Below are 18,445 nucleotides of genomic sequence, written 5' to 3' on the forward strand. Positions count from 1 at the left end.
CGTGAAAGTAAGAAAAATTCCTAAGAACGGTCACACTGGAAACCGTCACCGCATTTTTTTGACAATTTAAAGCACCGGCTTTTGAAAACGTTTAAAATGAATTACTACGTCTGTTTGCACCAGGAGGGTGTCAGCAACATTCCCAAGTTGATTGAGAAGGCCTACGCAAACAACTACAATGTGGTGGCCATTTCGATCAACCCAAATACTGCACCCTTCGATCCACATGAATCAGACCCTACATACCCGGCGACGATTCTAAATGCCACAGACTGGAACTCCAAGGTTATATTCAAGCTGTCCGACGTTAATGTGGACTCGCCTAATGTCAAGCTGCGTGAGTACTCCAAAGAGATTCTGCTGCGCGACATTGCCTGGGCGGAGCACCTTCAAAATATTGGCAGCGTGATGGTACGGTTACGCGGCCCGGAAAACACGAATCTGGCGGAGATTGTCCGGTCCAAGACAAAGGGTAAGAATTGGAGGCAGAAGCGGAAACCCTAACGCCTAATACAAAGACACTTTCCCCCTAGGAAACTGGTTCATTCAGGTGCCAATCACCAATCCCGAGATAGCCACTTTCGAGCACCGCAAAGACGCCACCGAGGAGGATATTTCTAAGGCGGAAGCCAACGATCCCTGGACCTGGTGGAACAAGCTGCGCTTCGCCGTCAAGCAGAGCCCCAAGGTTAAGGTTGTTGTAGAGCTGAACGACTCGGATCGGCCCAACATGGAGACAATCCGACGCTGGCTGGGAGAGCCAATCGAAGCCATCATTATTCCATCCTCTCTGTTTGTGCGAAACCGCTCCAACTACTGTGTGCTCAAGAAGGAGTGGCAAGTGATCATCGGTCATTTTATATCGGTGCGGGCCAACATAATTATTTCCACCAATCCCAACGACAAAGCTTTGTCCCAGTATGCCGATTACCTGAAGAAGTTGATTAACGAGAACTGTGATACTCATGCACTCAACAGGTAAGGATAAGGAAACTCTATTCCAATCTATCATTACTTTACTTACGTGTTTTTCTGACAGTTATGAAAACATGCTGGAGATTCCTCTGCAGCCACTTTTCGATAATTTAGATAGTTATACCTATGAAGTTTTTGAAACGGATCCTGTGAAATACAAGCTATACCAAGATGCCGTACAGGCGGCTCTGTTAGATAGAGTTAGCGAAGAAGAGGCTAAGAAGAAGTTGGTAAGAAGTCAGCTGGAAATTATCTTAAAACTGTCATTATTATTCGTCTTATTCCTTAGACCGTAGTCATGTTGCTTGGTGCAGGACGTGGCCCCATTGCCAGGGCTATACTGAATGCCGCCCAGATTACAAACCGCCAAGTGCGGCTGTACATCATTGAGAAGAATCCCAATGCCATTCGCACGCTCTCCCATATGGTGAAGACGCTATGGACCAACAAGGGTAAGCTTTCTTGTTATCTCAAGATGGGCCTCTAATCCAATTCATAATCCCCGCAGATGTGCACATTTTCTCGAAGGACATGAGGGATTTCTCTCCTCCCGAACTGGCCGACATCCTGGTGTCTGAGCTACTGGGTTCCTTCGGCGACAATGAACTCTCCCCAGAGTGCCTTGACGGTGCCCTGAAGCTTCTGAAGCCGGATGGCATTAGTATACCTTACAAATCCACTTCCTACATCAATCCCTTGATGTCGGTGGCGCTGCATCAGAATGTGTGCCAGTTGGCAAGCACCGTACCTGCCTTCGATTACGGCTATGTGGTTCTGTTGAAGAATGTGTATCACATTGATGAGCCACAAGCGTTGTTTGAGTTTACACATCCCAATCGGGAGGATAAAATAGACAACACACGCTGCAAGGTGCTGACATTCCATGTGAAGAAGGACTGCGTCATGCACGGAGTGGGGGGCTACTTCGACACCCATCTGTACAAGGACATCTGTCTGAGTATCAACCCATTGACGCACACGGCAGGCATGTTTTCCTGGTTCCCTATGTTTTTCCCAACTGTAAGTGTCGCCTTTAAGGTCATTCTTTGCAGTCGTTAGTGAATAAATCCGAATTTCTTTTATTTTCCAGCATCCCAGAACTCTTAAAGAGGGCGACACCATTTCCATCAAGTTCTCGCGCTGCATCGACCCCGACAAAATTTGGTACGAGTGGCAGGTGGTGAACTCTCCCGAGGATTGGGAGCTGCACAACAAAGGCGGCACTGGCTATAACATGAGACTGTAGTCGAGGCAACAGGTCCTGCATTCCATGCAATACTGACATCCAAATGATCCTCAATATGTTTTTTTACTGCAAATAGAATCAAACCGAATAGACCTTACTTTGTCTGCGACTTTTATTTAGGTTTATGTTTGAAAATTTTATAAATACTCTTAACGTAATTAGATGTCCTTACTTATCTGTGGGTTTTTTTTATTTCGTTTTTCATTCCTTTGTAAAATTTAGTTATTTCTCTGGGGCGCCTCACATTTATTTAATTAAATTAATATTTATGTTTTATGTACTCGTATGTATATTTAAAGCGCGGCATATGATCGGGACTCGACATCTCTAAGCGAAGGCATTTATGTTAAGTATGTATAACGTAATCCATTTAGTTTAGTGTAAAGCGGAGCTGAACTGGGCGGCGATGGAGGTTGATTGGATCTACGAGTTGACAGCATTAGCCGGAGCCAGCGGCGCTGCTCCTGCACCTCCAACGGCACCACCACCTCGGATAGCGATCGCACCCTGGCCAGCGCGAATCGGCTTGGCGATTTGCGCTTGGGGTCCACGCCTGCCCAGGTGCTTCTGTCGCACAGCCTCCTTGATGCGGTCCACTTCGTACTGGTAGCGCTTGCGGTCCCGCATAGCACCCTCCTTTGCCTCCTTCAGCGCAGTCTCGAGCGCCTTCACGCGCTCCATGGTCGTGCGCAGACGCTTCTCCAGTTTCGGCAGCTCGCAGCGCAGGTCGGCGTTGTCCCGAACCAGCTGCTTATGCACCTTGGTGAGCTGGTCCAGATTGTTCTCCAAGAACGAAATCTTCTGCTTCTGGGCCAGGGAGCCGCCATCCTCCTCAGTCTCCTCATTGACCACGTTTTTCCGGATGCGTGCCTGGTGGGAGAACGTATTTTAGGTGGTAACCAGACATGAAAACTATTCTTTATGATATACATACCTGGAGATCTTGCACGAAGATCTTGCGCAGATTGTGCAGCGTCTGCAGCTCCTTGGCTACGGTGTCTTCGAGTCCCTTCAGGTCCTTGCGCGCCTGCTCCCGACGCTCGTTGGTGAGGATAATGTTCTGCAGTTCGTTGGACTTGACGGCCTCCTCCTGGCGCAACTTCTCGTAGTCGACAGTCATCTGCTGGTGGGCGAGGAGCAGCTTCTGGTGGATGTCCTTCATCTCGTCCATTTCGTGCTGCTTGGCAGCAATCTCATCGCGCAGCTCGGACACCTGGCGAGTGTGAGCCTCGCGCAGCTCGTCCATCTGTGAGTCGAACATGGAACGCAGCTCTTCCGCGCGTTGTTTCTCCTCAGCATTAACGGCGGAAACGTGCTCGGCGGCCTTGAGTTTGGCGCATTCCTCGCGCAGCGAGTCAATTTGCTCCTCAAGAGTGCGTTTCTTGTTCTCCGCCTCGCGCATAGACTCCTGCAGCGACTTCATGCGGGCCTCGTGCTGCGAGATGAGCAGTCGGTACTCGCCGAGGTCCTTCTCGTACTCGGAGATCTTCTTGTTGGAGTCGCTCTGCTGAGACTCCATGTTGGTGCAGCGCAGAGCCATGTTCTTGGCCTCGGTCTTCATCTTGCTGATATACAAGCGCGCCATGGTGAAGTCCTCCTCCACTTTGCTGGCGTCCGTTCCGGCTAGGGCACTCATCTTCAGGTCGATGGCTGAATCGCCGGGCGCGATGGCCTGACCCACTTCGCCAAGGTCCCGCAGTAGATTGGTCAGCATCTCGGTGATGCGTTTCTTTTGGTGCGACGACATGTCCTTCAACTGCTGCAGTTCCGTGGAAGTGGTGCTGAACAGGGTCTGCTTCTGCTGCAATTCCTCATTGAGGGAATCGATGTCTTTGTTCTTATTGTCGATTTCCTGAGATTTCTGGTCGTAGTTAACGGCCAACTCCTCGAGGGCCTGCAGCACCTCCTTCACCTCCTCCTTGGCAGACTCATTCTCCTGCTGGATGCGAGCCATTTCCGACTGCAAGGCCTCGTACTCCCGCCGAGCATTGGCAATCAGTTCTTCCTGCTCCATCACCTGCTCCTTGAGCTGCTCAGCATACTGGCTCTGCTGGTTGATCTCCTCGTCCTTGTCGTCCAGCTGCTGATAGAGCCTCTCGCACTCTGTGGCCAGGCGGGCGCGCTCGTCCGCAGCCACCGAGGCGGACATGTTGGCCAGAGCGGTGCGTTGGGCAGCGTTGGCAGCCTCCGCCGCCGCCTGCTGCTGGGCCTCCACATCCAGATTCGGCGTGCTGACGTCCATGAGATCATCCATGTTGATTTGCTCCTCAGCCTTGACCGTCTCTCCAGACCGCCAGCGCGCCAGTTCCAGCTCAAGCTTCTCCACCTTACCCTTGAGCCGGGCGTTCTTTTCCTTCTCCTTCTCGTAGCGACGCTTCCACTCCTCGGCGGTCAGCTCCTCATTCACACAGACCACGTTCTTGACGGTCTTGGCACGACGGCCAAAGTCCAGGGTGGATTTCGTTTCAGACTCGTTGAAGCTGGCCGGCGAGCAACAGATGACAATGGTTGTGCGTGCGTTGCCTCCCAACGACTCCTGCAGGATGCGCGTCAGCTTGGAGTCACGGTATGGGATGTGCGTTTTGTTGCCATCAGCCAGTGCCGAGATCACGTTTCCGAGGGCCGACAGAGACTTGTTGATGTTCTTGGCCTCATCGAGCACCGTACCCTCGGCTCCAGTCTTCGAAACCTTTTCGGAACCAGCCAAATCCACTAGATAGAGCTTGCCCGACAGCTTCTTCTGGTTCTCCAGATTCTCCTGCTTCACATTAATGAGGAATACTGAATGCGAACGTGAGGAGTGTTCGTTCATGTCTGAAAAAAGGATATTTTTTAAGTAAATGTTTTAAATAAAAGGGTATTTTATAGAGAAGGTCGGAAAAAGAGCATAGGTTTTTCAACTATTTCTTGGCTTCTAAGAAAATGAAATCGAAAACACCAATAACACAGATAGATAACCATAAGTATCTATAAATAGAACTAATTACAAAATAAACATTATAAAAGATAATAAAAAAAAATATTTAGGATGTGTTATAAAATATACTGATATCTTTTATAAACGAATAAACCCTTTATTATTTTTATGCTCTTTTTCAGACCCACCACCCCAAGAGATATGAACTCACTTGTCACAGCAATGTGACGATTGGATTTTCCCTCCTCGATCACTTCGAAGACATCCTCCGGGGATGAGACGAACCTCTCAGTGGCACCCTTGACATAGGGCACACGGTTCTTGTCCTCGTGAACACTGAGGTTCACCTTGGAGACATCAAGCAGGTCCCGGATCTTGTCCATGTAGATCTCGTAGTAGGAAACCTTGATGTGGAACTCGAGGTTCACCTCCATAGCGTAGATGTGATTGAAGATGTCGTTGACGATGCGAGGAATGATGCCCTGCTTCACCGAGTCCCCGATCACGCCCTCCATCGTGTGCGTCTTGCCGGACGAGGTCTGGCCGTAGGCGAAGATTGTGCCGTTGTATCCCGCCAGGACATCGGTGACGATGGACTTGGCTGCCTCATTGTAGACCTTCTCCTGGGATGCATTTGGCTTGAAGACCTTGTCGAACAGATAGACCTTGCCCTGTGAAGTGAAACGAAAGTGGATTAGAGTTTCTCCAAGTGTATGGGTTAGATGCGGTGAAATTTCTTTCAGAGATCTCCCCCCCACCGCCCTTCTAGCTGCTTTCAAATCATAATTTTCAACGCATGGCCGCGAAGCAGATTGTAATTATGAGCATCGGGAAGAAATGTGGGGAAGGGGGAAAAATAGTGAATAACGAGCGGCAAAAGAAAGAGAGATAGACGGAGGGAGAGAGACAGAGAGAGAGAGCAGTGCCAGTAATGATAATCTGTATGTATGAAGAAGACAGCGGCGCACGCTAGGGGGGATACAATTATTTCAACTTAAATTATACATTTTTTTCAACCTAAATGACTCGCAACGAAACCCAAAACCAATTAAAATAACGTTTTTCCTGTCAAATGACCACTGCTCTCCTAGGCAGATGCTTTTATTTTCAGACATTTTATTATTTAAATAATAGAACTACCCCCTGCCCGAAAAGAAACTCTACTGAGTAGAGTCTACTCCCAGCCCCCCCAGGTAAATAATGCTGACTTTTTTCGGTTCTCCCGGCCAGAACTGGTTCAATTGCTAAACTCTCTTCCAGGAAAATGATGGACTACACCTGTTCCCCATGAGGAGGAAAACCCAGCAGGGTTCAACGCTCAGTTATGAAATGGATTTCATGTCGAAAAGCGCCAAAAACTATACAAGCGAATTCCATTGCCTCCAGGCTAGTGTTGCTACTATTGTTTTCCTTTTTTATGGCCTGGCGTGCATGACTCACTGGTCGAATGGCGGAGGGGGGCTAGGGGGCGCTTCACGCTGGCGCGTGTGTATGTGCCGCGGTGTGCTCTCATGTGTGTGTGTGTGTGTGTGTGTGGGGAAGTGTAATGTAAGTGAGGTAAGCACTGGAGGCGGACTGGAACTCAAGAAATCGCTTGCTGCAAGAAGTCTAGCTGGTGCACCTACTCTCCTACTTATGCGGACCAAAACACCAGCTTTTGTGGGTGGTATTTCTTTATTTATTTTTTTTTTTCTTTTGTTTTTTGCCCCGCTTACACACCCTGTTTCGCCCTCTCGCCTGCTCTCTTTTTCGGAAAATCAATTTCATGCAAAACGCTATTGATTCAAAGTAGTTTTTTGGGTTGCCCAAGATATCTCCGGTATTTCATGGCGTTTTTGTCTCGGATTTCTTGGGCAATTAGTCAGTGCCACCAGCGGCGGCAGTGCCTCTCTCTTTCGGCAACCGCCGTTCCAATTGGTCGGCGAAATGGGAAGGGTAATGTACGCCAAGAGGCATGACGTCATGACGGAGCACGCAGAGATTAATGCATAACACAGACTGGGGATGTGGTGACTGATTCCGAACTCAGGTTAAGTCCGGGCTTGTGTCCAGGACATGTCATTAAAGAGGCCAACCAATACTTACAGCTATGGATATGCAGTTCTCCTCCACATTGTTGGGAAACTTGACCACGAACTTGGACCCGGCCTTCTCCTCGCTGTCGTTTAGCGGTCGGAAACGGCACACGACCTTGATGCTGTCCTCGGCGGGGATCTCGCGTTCCGCGGACATTTTGCGCGCTGTTTCTGGCGGAGATTAGCGCTGGAGCTCTAAACGCGGCAGCTGTTTACGTGGATTATCCCGGCGCGGGGCGCTCTATTCATTTAAAGAAAGATACCCTAAGTGCTAGACACACTCACAACACACGGTTCCGTTCCCGTACCTAGATGAATTGCAAATTCCGATTCCTGCGTCCCGATTTTTCCGATTCCCTCGTACTTGCGAAAATTTTTTTTGGTGCGGCTCAGCGGCTGAGAGATGCAGTGAAAATTTTGTGGTTATACCAGACACAAGTCTCGCTGCTTCTTCACACCTCCGATTCTATGGGCAATCGGCACCACCAATTTCTATTTTTTGCCGCTTACGTTTTCACAAGCCCGGAATGATAAAGTGCGGCTGATAAATGCACTTTTCATACGTTAGTAGGTCGGAATTTGTGGCACTCCAAATTTTACAGGGTTGTTCATAATAGAGGTGGAGAAACATCGATAGAAAAATCGATTATTTCAAAAATTTCTGGAAACATCGATGTTCGCTGGGGACTATCGATGTTGCAGGTGCATTATTTATGCCCAGATTTTTTTCATAATCTATTTAATCCATGTAGACCGGATGTGTACCATAGCTGAGCTTGTTTTCCATAAAAAATTTGAAAAATGTGGAGTATATTCGTCTGACTATCGTTGTTTTCATGAGGCAAGTGTGTCCCTACTTTTACACTAAAATACCAGAAATATACCAAAAAACGGTCATAAATTCAAAAGTTTATACAACTTCGTTAATTATTTAAATGAAGCTTTGAAAGTATCCCTTGAAAGTTGTATATCCTTTTAATTTGTAGGCTTACATAAGAATAATAGACAATAAGCTTTTGTTATTTTTCGTTTTCATTCTAGATTCTAGAGTTTATAAGACAGGGTTTTTTAACAAATAACTCATTCGTAAAATAAATCTGAATAGGTAAAATATCCATACAAAGAATGGGAATAATCTGTCAAACTGTTTTTCATTTGTTGTCAAAATTATAAAATTGATATTGGCAACAAAAAAAACAATTGCCAAGCCTACGTTTTAAGCTTTTTTATTCTTCACATTTGACACACATTCCAAATCCGTAAATTTTTCGGCAAAGACTACACTATGGTAGATTAAAAGCCGAGATTCTTGGAACGAGTGCGAGGGATTGAGAGCAAGATGGCCCCCAAGGATTACTCTACGTACCTGATGCTCGAGCGCATGAACGAAGAGAACAACACCCAGAAACTGATACGGCTGTACCGATCCAACGAGTGCCTCTGGAATCCCCAGTCATCAGGTTATCACAGTCCGTCCGTTAAGGATAATGCTTGGCGGCGGATAACTCGGCTGATGGACAGCGGACTAACTCCCGACCAGGTGAAGCTTCAGGTACTAGCTCTTCGCAATTACTACGACAAGGAGTGCACCGCCATACGGAAGAGCCAGCTGGAGGGCTATAGCTATCTCCCTCGTCATGCGTACTTCGAGGATCTACATTTCTTGAAAGGCCCGGAGGGACCAACTGATTTAAATGGGGTATGTCTATTTTATCCCTATATCCTGAAAACTACAATCTCTTTATAAACGCAGGGTAATGGGGTCCTGGAGGATGATTTTATGCTAGAGGACGAAAGGAAGATATGTAAAAATTCAGAGGAAACAATCTGCCAAGGAACAGGTGAGTCGAAGACCATATTCTTAGAAAGTTTTTCAAACAACTAATCACAGCGTCATTACACCCCTGCTTGAGCGACAACAATGATAATTTTACCTACTACAAGCTGGTCCTAGAGCCCGAGCAACCATCAATAGCAGTCCCAAACGAGGATGTTGTCGTGGGCCAGTTAGGACGATCGGCTTCCGGAAATGATCGCTGGTATCCCACCTCCTATTGCCTGAGATGTTGTGAGAATAAGGGGGGAAGAGTGAGTCTCTGCGAATCGTGCTGTGGACGAGGAAAAAGGTTTTGTCCGGCGAAAGAGAGCGGAAACTCTCTGGGCGAGGAAAGTAGTTATAACTCGGGTGGGAGGACCCAATCGAGAAATCAATATGACGATGACTCCTATTCATCTCCACGCACTAGTCAGCCGCGTCAGAATTTTCGGCCACAGTACCAAAAATCCCAATCACCAAGTCCGAGATATCAGTGTGATTCCAGATGCACAATCGCAAACTCACAATCGCAGAGTAATAGAAATCAGGAGAGCTCCCGTGACTGTGTATGCGGTGAAGGTGCCTATGTGGACATGGGAAATTTAGGTGCCAATGAGTCCGACGGCTCGGACAACTGGCCCAGTCCCCGTCTGTGTGGCCAACGGCGTCCCAAGTTCAAGCCTCGATATCGCTATGTGGTAACGGATCACGGCCTAAAGGAGTGTTGTGGTGGCTCCTGGAAGCGCAACAATGAAGCAATGTGCCGGCGACTGCAGGCTCAACTGGACAAGCAATCTAACAATCAATCAAATAATCAATCAAATAAATGTTGCTGCCCGAATCAGAATTCGGGCCGTGAAAGTAATCGAAATTTTCGCTACCAGTCGGGCGAGGATGAGTTGAATGTGATGTTGCTGAAGAATAACTGCCCAAGACGACGTCCCCAGGCCATCAATTGTCAGTGTCCAGTTCATTCAGAGCCCTATAACAATAATCCGCCTCCCCAGGATCCGGTACGATACCATGAAAATCAGCCAAACGGGCAGCCACGTAGTGAGAATCCACAAATGCAAGCTCCGGAGCGGTATAACAACGATCAGACGAACTTTATGGTCTATCCGTGCGGTTGCCAATATGACAGCTTCCGCCAACAAGCCGATGATCCGCCCAATGTGCCCAATTACTACCAACAGAACCAACAGTACGAACCGGGGCCAACGAGCTATCCGGTCCCAGCCTTGCCGAACACAACCGCACAAATGGATGAGTTCGGAGATATGTGTGTGCCCTGCCACTTACTGAACGATTTCGATCCCTCCACTCTTCCGCCACAAGCACGGGTGTACTGCTTCTCCACCGAGAACCCAGAAAGTTGGCGACAGGACATGAATTACGGACCACCGGGTCAAAATGTATGCGAGGAGTGCAAGAGACAAAATAAGTACTGTGCTGGAACCTGTCCTTTAAATCAACCGACTAGCGATGATCGATCAGAGTCGGTATATGATTCATATAATGCGCCTTGCTACTGCGATGGAAGAGGTCCTGGTAATGGAAGTGCTTATTCGCAAGACTCCCGTCAGGTAGCCAATCAAAACATTCCACCTAATTATCAAGAGGACGTACCTCAAATAAATAATATGCCGGAAGAGGAATATAGGTCACTGGATGGTCGTCAGAGAGCAGACTTTGGAGAATCCTCTGACGAAAGAGGCAAAGGTCGTCCATATCCTAGGAGGAAAGAAGACTTTGACGAAGAGCCTCCGGTGAGAACGCAGCGCTCCAATGACAACTCAGCGCGAATGGGTCCATTCCTTCGGGAAAGCTGTTGCAGCGAAGCCGCCTGTTGTAATCTCCGTAATGAAGATGCCCAACGCCCAAAAGCACCGCGCAATGATGAAGATTCCTTTACTCAATATGAGTCAGCAAATTCTGATTACTCGAATTCAAGGCGGAACAAAAGAAAGGAGGCGCCGGTTGATAATCCAGATCCAAACTTGAAATTATATTCTTTGGCTACGGACGATTCGCAATTTGGGACGTATTGTGAAGAATGTTCCAATTTCCGTCGTAATGAAGACTATCGAGATAATAGGAAGGCGAGACCTCCTCCATACGATCGTAACAACCAGGATGAGAGACGGGACAGCACAGGTTCAAGATCAAAGGGTCCCGATGATCGCAATTACCAGGACGGGAACCGAGCAAGCATGAGTTCCAGATCGAAAGATCAAGAAGATTCTCCTCCATCGGTCTGTGAATGTACAGATAAAAAACCACGATCCAAAGCTCGATCTCAAGAAGATCGGGACTATCAGGAAGAGAAAAGAGATAGCGTGAGTTCCAGATCAAAAGGTCAAGACGATCGAAGCTACCCGGACGGGAACCGAGCCAGCGTAAGCTCCAGATCAAAAGGTCCAGATGTTCCTTCTTCGCCAGACAATGAATCTGACAACAAAAAATCTCCACCCAAGGCACGGCCTCCAGAAGATCGTAATTACCAGGAAGAGAGAAGAGAAAGCACAGCTTCCAGATCAAAAGGTCCAGACGATCGGAGAGACCAGGATGGGAAACGAGGGAGCGCAAGTTCCAGATCCAATGCTGCGGAAAAGCCTCCGCCGCCTGACTATGAATCTGAGAATAGGTCTCCGGACGTTAAAAAGATGCCAAAGGAAGATTCCGATACAATGGATGAAAAACCAAAGCGGAGATCTAAAAACAATTATGAGGATCAGAAGGAGCAACCCGAGGACCAGTACGAAGACAACTGCATCGATGAAAACTGTCCAAAAATGGGAGCTAGGAACAGGCAACGAAATGAACAAAATATCAACAAAGGAGATGACTATTGCAATATTGAAATGTGTCCAAGACCACAACAATGTCCTTATTTGAAAGGAGGTAGTGGACGGAAATTTAACCAAGAGGCCTCTAATGAGGATGATCAAAGTAGGAGTTATGACTTTGAACGCCAGTCGCCTAGACAACAAAAGGATCGCAGGCGTCAAAATGATTGCAACAATTGCACCGACGATACATGTCCTTACGGAGAAGATGAAAATAGGAATTATTCGAATGAACGCAGCACCAGACAGCGGCAGACAGGATGCAACAATTGCACCAACGATACATGTCCTTACGAGGAGAATAAAAGAGCTCCAGATGAACGCAGCAACAGACGTAAGATGCAATGCAACAATTGCAACGACGATACATGTCCTTACGAGGAGAATAAAAGAGCTCCAGATGAACGCCGCAACAGACGTAAGATGCAATGCAACAATTGCAACGACGATACATGTCCTTACGGAAATGAAAATAAGGGAAAGGGACGGGATTATTCAGAAGAACGTAGCACCAGACGTCAGAAGGGATGCAACAATTGCACCAACGAGACATGTCCTTACGAAGAGGATGAAAATGGAGATTATTCAGACGAACGCCCCACCTCAAGACAGAAAAAGAATCGTAGAAATAATGGTCGGACGAATGATGAAAACGACACATATCCTTATAGAGATGAAGAGGAGAAGGGTTATTCCAATGGACGCCGCACATCACGATCGCAGAAGAATCGTAAAAATCGACCGGATGACACTACAGACACATATCCTGAAGATGATGATGAAAACAAAAACTATTCTCCAGAACGACGACAAAAAGGACGTTCTAATCGAGAGGTGGACTGCAATAAGGACACATGTAAATACAAAAATAAGGACTCATCAAAACAGAAAGATAGCTCGAGAAGAGATTCCGACAAGAGTCGAGGGGCGGATGAAGTCTTTTGCAATGACGAAACATGTAAGTACAAAAAGAATGATTCATCGAAGAGCACCAAGGGCGAAAGCACCAGGAGGGATTCCAGTGACTCCTACAAGGATGCTCCAACCGATGGCGACAAGAAAAGTTCCAGAAGATCCAGAAGTAATTCACCTTCAAAGAACCCACGCTGCCCACCCAGAAATAAGTCTGCCGAGAAAAGGAAGAAAGCGGCGAACTCTAAAAATTCCAAATATGACGATAGTTCTCGCGACTGGGATAGAAACCGGGAGGAAAGATCTGACAGATATCAGGTAGACTCTCGTAACAGTGCAGAACGATCCGGAAGATTTTTAAACTACCATATAGCGAGCAATGAGGATGACTACTACTCCGATGATTATGGAAGAAACAATTACAATGATAGGAACTTAGTCGATTGTAATTGCAGTGCAGAACGTATGGATACTTCGCCCAGAAGAAATGGAAATGGACGGTCGCAGAGATCGGCCCCACCCCGAAATGACAATAGAAGAAAGATGGACGACTATGACTACGATGACGATTATGATGACAATGATAGGACTTATAATAGAAATAAGAATTCGAAGCCAGCTCCACCAAAATCAACGAAGGCGAGGGGAACAGATCCATACCCATCTGAATACGAGTGTCGGTGCAGCGATAAGGAATTTTGCCAAAGAAAGACAAAGAACGGTAAGGGCCAAGGGCCAAAGGACGATCAAAGCCCGAAACCCATAGACACTGGGGAGCCGAAAGACACGCAACCGGCAGATAATGAAAATGATGATGATAAGCCCCAGAAAACTGAAGAAAATGAGAGAACTGTGTGTGAATGTCATTCCGATTCCGACGAAAAAATCAAAGCGGAAGAACCAGTAGCAGATGACTCTGTGAAGCGACCTTCGGCTGGAAATGTATTGATTACTTCGAAAAGTCCTTTCCTATCAAGTATCAAGAAGGCCCTTCCCCTTGGTCTGACCATACTCTCTCCGATTTGCATACAAAATAGGCAGTTTGAAGTGGTCGAGAACTTCCCCATTCAAGACCTGACCAGTCTCATGGAGCAAGTACAGGAATTTAGATCACCCTCCCAGGACTCGACTAGAAATTCCCTGCCTGTGAAGAAAAAGGCTACATATCACTATAATGGACCATCAACATCTTTTGCCAAATCTTCCAAAGCAAGCTCCAATCGTGGAGCACCGATAGCTCCAAAATCCCCGATGGGGGAGACGACCAAGCGACGAGGGGCTGGAAGTCCGCAGGGCAGACATATGACCCCTTTAGGCATCCGGCGCCCAACCTTCCGGAAGCAGGAATCTACCAAGGACTCTGCCAATAGCAAGTTTCTCTTTGACATAAACTCGGAACAATATTACATTTGCAAATTACAGGACGACGGTAGCGCCAAGCAGTACCTCATTCTCATGCCGAAGGAGGCGATTGGAGGACCCGACGGCCCCCGGGAGGTCCCAGGACAGAGTTCTGCCAAGGACCGGCACTACTGCCATCGGCAGAGTTCCGGCTTCCAGAGCGTGTCCTGGGCCCATCCGGGGTCCACGAACCAATCGCAAGAGTCCCAGCAATCTAAGAGATTAGAACCGGGCGAGTGCCATCCCATATTTCCAACAATTGAATGGATCAAGAACCACTTAGCCGCTGCGGTGATGGATCCCATTGTGGATACCAAAAAAGGCATTCCCACGCGAAAGTTGCGCCGCAAAGTTGTAACGAAGCTGCTGTCATCGAAGTCTCGAAAAGCCTCCCAAAAGGCCAATACCAAGGGGACTGACGATAACCGGGCCCTTCTGGTTGCCCACAAAGTCATCTGCCAAGGAGAAATGGAGAAGACCGACCAACAAGTAGTTGTCCTGCATCCTCCAGTGGCAGACTTCCGGCCATCGAGATACTCATTCGATAAGGACATGGCTCCCGACAGCGCAGCCTCTCCGGGACCAAAGCCCCTGGCCAAGAAGGCGCCCAAGCCACCCGCCAAGCCCAAGCGAACAGTCCTCCGGTGACAAATCCATAGCTGTTATGTCTTCACACTTACTTCCCTGGCCGCATGGCCAACGATTCATATAAAGTAACAGCCACCAACCGAAGCCTCTGGACTCAGCTGCCTTTTATTCAATTGCGAGAAGTTCTATTCCAGGACTCTGGGGACGTCACGCTCTGTAGCCTACGCAGTGGCGGTATTGGGGTGGTCTTGTGCTTTAGGGTCGGGGGTTTTCCCAATTTCCACATTCTGCTATCAATGAACTTTTTAGTAATTAATTTACGATCGTTTTCGGGACCATTGAAGCATGGCCAACTATGTTCAATTGAATCTATCTTTCAAATATTTAAAAAGAAGACCTAGAAGGTTATCTAGGTACATGATAGGACAGAGCTAGGACAGTCTATCATGAACTCTACTAATCTTCATAATAATGGGGACAAGATTGAAGATTTCCGATAATTCGGACAAAATATTTCCCCTTATATCTTGCAGAACTTTCATGTCATATCTTAAATCTTTCAGAACCTAAATCTTTAATTTAATAATGAAACTATATCTTTCTTAATTCTCTTTTTTTAAACTTTATTCATCGTTATCATTAAACTATTCTACAGTAAGATGAAAATCACAAAACTTAAATATACTCGAGCATCCAACTAAGTCAAGGCGCTTCCGTTTAATCCAAAACTTCCTTCGCCATCACCGAAAATCGTATAGGCGGCAGCATCCACCTCCACATCGCCGTTCTGGAGGAGATCGCACAGTGCCAGGATGTAGGACTGGGCCATTTGGAGAGTCTCGAACTTGGATAGCTTCTGGTCTATGGAGGGGGCGGGCACCACCTCCCTCAGGCGGTCGAATGCCTCGTTCAGGCCATTCATGCGCTTCCTCTCCCGGGCATTGGCAGCCTGACGTCTTCGCTTCTGCACGGTGGGACTGAGGACAGTCGTCTGTCCGGCTGGACTACTTTTCTGGGTGTCTGATCCTCCAGAGCTATCGCTACGGCGTTTGCGGTTGATAAGGATATTATTTTCACTTGGCGTCTGGATGTCCAGGGAAGCTACAGATGAGGAGGATGCGGGAGCTAGCTCCAAGCCATTTCCAACGGAAGCGTCCAGGAATGTCCAGTCCGGCGATAGAAAGGCCGATGGGCCGTAATCCTGTGAAGGTCCTGACATAGCAGCCAAATTGTAGTTGGGACTGCCCAAGTACTGGGAACTGCAGTCCTCCTCGGACGCCGATGAGTAGTAGTAGCTCATGGCGGCAATACCGTGCGGGTTAAAAGTTTAACTGCAACTGAAGCGATCCGAGTTGGAGGCGGCAGCAGCAGCAGCAGAGGCTACGGCTACGGCAATGGCAGAACGCAAAACGCAAAACGCTACAACCCCCGCGGGATGCGTTCTACAAATATTTTTACCGCCGCGCTGACCAAGTTTGTGTAAACGGGCCGCAAATGACCCCCGGGATCCTCGCAGTTATTACCATATCCCAACCGAAGGATCTTGAAAGTGGGAGCAGGGGTTACTTTTAGGGGTTAGAAGTGTGCTCGTCCTTCGGATCTCCCTCTCTCTGTCTGTCTTACGCCCACACGCTGGGGACTGTTCGCACGTCGCTTGCCGGCCTGCTCGCACTTCCGAGCACGCGTCATGATAGCTTGCCAAATTGGTGCTATCATGGCATGTGATCTTCTGCTCTCCACTCTTTTTTTTTTTTTTATAATTTGTGACTTTCACGCTCAAGAGCACACGAGGAAGAGAGAGAGGGAGAGGGGAAGGGAAGGGAGAGAAAGAAAGGGAGCGAGCTGGAGGGTAGGGACGATGAGCTACTGCACTGGACGGTCTGGGCCATCAATTAACTTGCTGCACTCTGGCTCGTGTCTAGTGACCATATGTTGCACCAAGCCGACTTGGGCCAGGAGTCAACATATGGTCAGGGTCCTTGGCTATAAGTGGTGGTCCTTTCGTCCCGAAAGGTAGAGGAATCCTTCGCAGACACACGACATTTGTCGTCTAGCCAGGAGGAAGAATCAGAAGGACATTCAGGTATTATATGTCTATAAAATTTTCTTTTATTTAATGGATTTTAATTGCCTTTATCTTTATGAAGTCTTTTATCCTTTTTGAGGTTAACTATCAAAAAAATATTATTATTTCTAGAGAGAGCATTCTTATTAATTTTTTTTTATATTTAAATTTTATAAATAAAATATTTTTTTACAAATAAAATATTAACTCAATCCTTAAATTATATATCAGTTCTAAAACTCTCTCTTTTAATAAAAAAAGAGCGCCAGCTATCACTTTTCTTTAGTTTGGCCCGTTATCCTTTGAGCGAGAGCTGTGCGAAAGGGAACCTGTTTGCGCATGTACCGTTACCACTGGCAGGCATCCCATCTCCTTCATCCCCAACCTGGCACCTATTATCGTCCCCCTTCCACTTTTATTAAATGGGTCTCGCTTGCACTTGTTGGGGCAATCGTTTCGTTTTGTAGAGAAAAGCGAGACGAGGACGAAAAGGACCTTCGTGCGAACAGCAACAGGATTGAATATAACAGGACGCCAACAAGCGGAGTGTTATCATTTGGAAAAGTGTTAAAGTCAAATAAACATTGTGCGCGAGAGATAGTCTCTTATCAGTAAAAAAAAAACAAAGCTTATCAGGAGTCTGAAGGAGCGATATAAATTATTAAATTTTGCCAGCAAAGAATATAAGGAACGAGAAACGCATGTGTCTGTACTTGGGAGTCGCGGAGCATCTGATGGATGTGGTGGCCTTCTGCATGTGCCGTGTCCTGGAGCTCTCGCTGCTCACCTGCATGATGGTCTGCGGATCCTTGAGGGCCAAACTGACCAACGGGCCCACCAACGAACTGGAGCAATGACCCAGGAACTACGAGTGCTAAGCGGGGGTGGGGGCCTCCCCAAAATGGCTCAGAATTTATTTATATGAACTTTAAGTTCAATAAAATCATTTAACTGAGTTAGTTGATTGAAACCACCCGCACTCCCAGCACCGCCCAACACCACCCGCCCCCCACAAAGAATAAATTCTGTATCCCCTCTTGCAATGAGAAGTGTGCTTGTGTGCGACTAAAATTTAATAAACGAAACTTTTCTAGTGGCAAATAAATTACGACGTATATGTGTAAACGCTCCTCAGTGTCTTGTTGTTGTCTTTCTCTCTGGTCGTTGTCCTGGGTCTGGTGCGGGTCCTGGTCCTGGTCCTGGAATTGAGCCATAACTCAAGATTTGCCCACGGCAAGGATTTGCGCTCGGGCTCTGTGTGTTTTGTTTACACAGAGCTTTGTGCTATTCGTTTATTTGTTTGTATTGCGGAGTCGTTTATCGTACTTATTAGCCAGGGACGAGGGAACAAAAAAAGGGTATGGAATGGGGGCCATTTGCATGATATAGTATCGACATGGGCTTACCGGCCCAGTACAGATACAAAACATGGCAATTGTGACCATGTTGTGGCTTTTGTTTCGGCGCCGGAAAATATGCTATGCTTCTGGCCAGACATTTTATTGCCTCCACCTCGAGTCCATCCATAGACACATCCTGTATTTATGTAGTTGTTTACAGCTGGCGGCGTGTTGCCCGAATTTATTCAAATCGTACGTGCAAAT

General features: G+C 47.3%; 5 protein-coding genes across 8 annotated transcripts; 3 read left to right on the forward strand and 2 right to left on the reverse strand.

The window, feature by feature from the left end:
* The first annotated feature begins 3 nt into the window (after window positions 1-3).
* LOC6496421 (protein arginine N-methyltransferase 5) lies at window positions 4-2,318 on the forward strand. Of its 2 annotated transcripts, none has more exons than XM_032451319.2 (6): window positions 4-472; window positions 519-978; window positions 1,040-1,205; window positions 1,265-1,427; window positions 1,484-1,995; window positions 2,066-2,318. In XM_032451319.2, the coding sequence occupies exons 1-6, from the start codon at window positions 97-99 to the stop codon at window positions 2,219-2,221; spliced, it is 1,833 nt and encodes a 610-aa protein (XP_032307210.1). In that variant the 5' UTR covers window positions 4-96; the 3' UTR covers window positions 2,222-2,318. The 2 variants fall into 2 exon arrangements, with proteins under 2 accessions (XP_032307210.1, XP_001960882.1); XM_001960846.4 differs by having other exon boundaries at window positions 5-472; window positions 534-978.
* On the reverse strand, window positions 2,316-7,847 carry LOC6494140 (kinesin heavy chain). Of its 2 annotated transcripts, XM_014907161.3 has the most exons (5): window positions 7,522-7,847; window positions 7,224-7,454; window positions 5,350-5,809; window positions 3,156-5,035; window positions 2,316-3,091 (listed from the first exon to the last, which is right to left on the reverse strand). In XM_014907161.3, the coding sequence occupies exons 2-5, from the start codon at window positions 7,368-7,370 to the stop codon at window positions 2,645-2,647; spliced, it is 2,934 nt and encodes a 977-aa protein (XP_014762647.1). In that variant the 5' UTR covers window positions 7,371-7,454; window positions 7,522-7,847; the 3' UTR covers window positions 2,316-2,644. The 2 variants fall into 2 exon arrangements, with proteins under 2 accessions (XP_014762647.1, XP_001960883.1); XM_001960847.4 differs by having other exon boundaries at window positions 7,224-7,847.
* A 540-nt stretch (window positions 7,848-8,387) lies between these two features.
* On the forward strand, window positions 8,388-14,929 carry LOC6496422 (putative uncharacterized protein DDB_G0282133). Of its 2 annotated transcripts, XM_014908335.3 has the most exons (4): window positions 8,388-8,912; window positions 8,967-9,054; window positions 9,105-14,156; window positions 14,210-14,929. In XM_014908335.3, the coding sequence occupies exons 1-4, from the start codon at window positions 8,553-8,555 to the stop codon at window positions 14,218-14,220; spliced, it is 5,511 nt and encodes a 1,836-aa protein (XP_014763821.1). In that variant the 5' UTR covers window positions 8,388-8,552; the 3' UTR covers window positions 14,221-14,929. The 2 variants fall into 2 exon arrangements, with proteins under 2 accessions (XP_014763821.1, XP_001960884.2); XM_001960848.4 differs by having other exon boundaries at window positions 8,389-8,912; window positions 9,105-14,929.
* A 458-nt stretch (window positions 14,930-15,387) lies between these two features.
* On the reverse strand, window positions 15,388-16,230 carry LOC6494139 (protein lin-32). Its single transcript, XM_001960849.4, has one exon. The coding sequence runs from the start codon at window positions 16,074-16,076 to the stop codon at window positions 15,474-15,476; it is 603 nt and encodes a 200-aa protein (XP_001960885.1). The 5' UTR covers window positions 16,077-16,230; the 3' UTR covers window positions 15,388-15,473.
* A 948-nt stretch (window positions 16,231-17,178) lies between these two features.
* On the forward strand, window positions 17,179-18,349 carry LOC6496423. Its single transcript, XM_001960850.4, has one exon. The coding sequence runs from the start codon at window positions 17,543-17,545 to the stop codon at window positions 17,696-17,698; it is 156 nt and encodes a 51-aa protein (XP_001960886.1). The 5' UTR covers window positions 17,179-17,542; the 3' UTR covers window positions 17,699-18,349.
* Window positions 18,350-18,445: the final 96 nt, after the last annotated feature.

This window comes from Drosophila ananassae, chromosome 3L (genome assembly GCF_017639315.1).
Source record: "Drosophila ananassae strain 14024-0371.13 chromosome 3L, ASM1763931v2, whole genome shotgun sequence".
Lineage (NCBI taxonomy): Eukaryota > Metazoa > Arthropoda > Insecta > Diptera > Drosophilidae > Drosophila > Drosophila ananassae.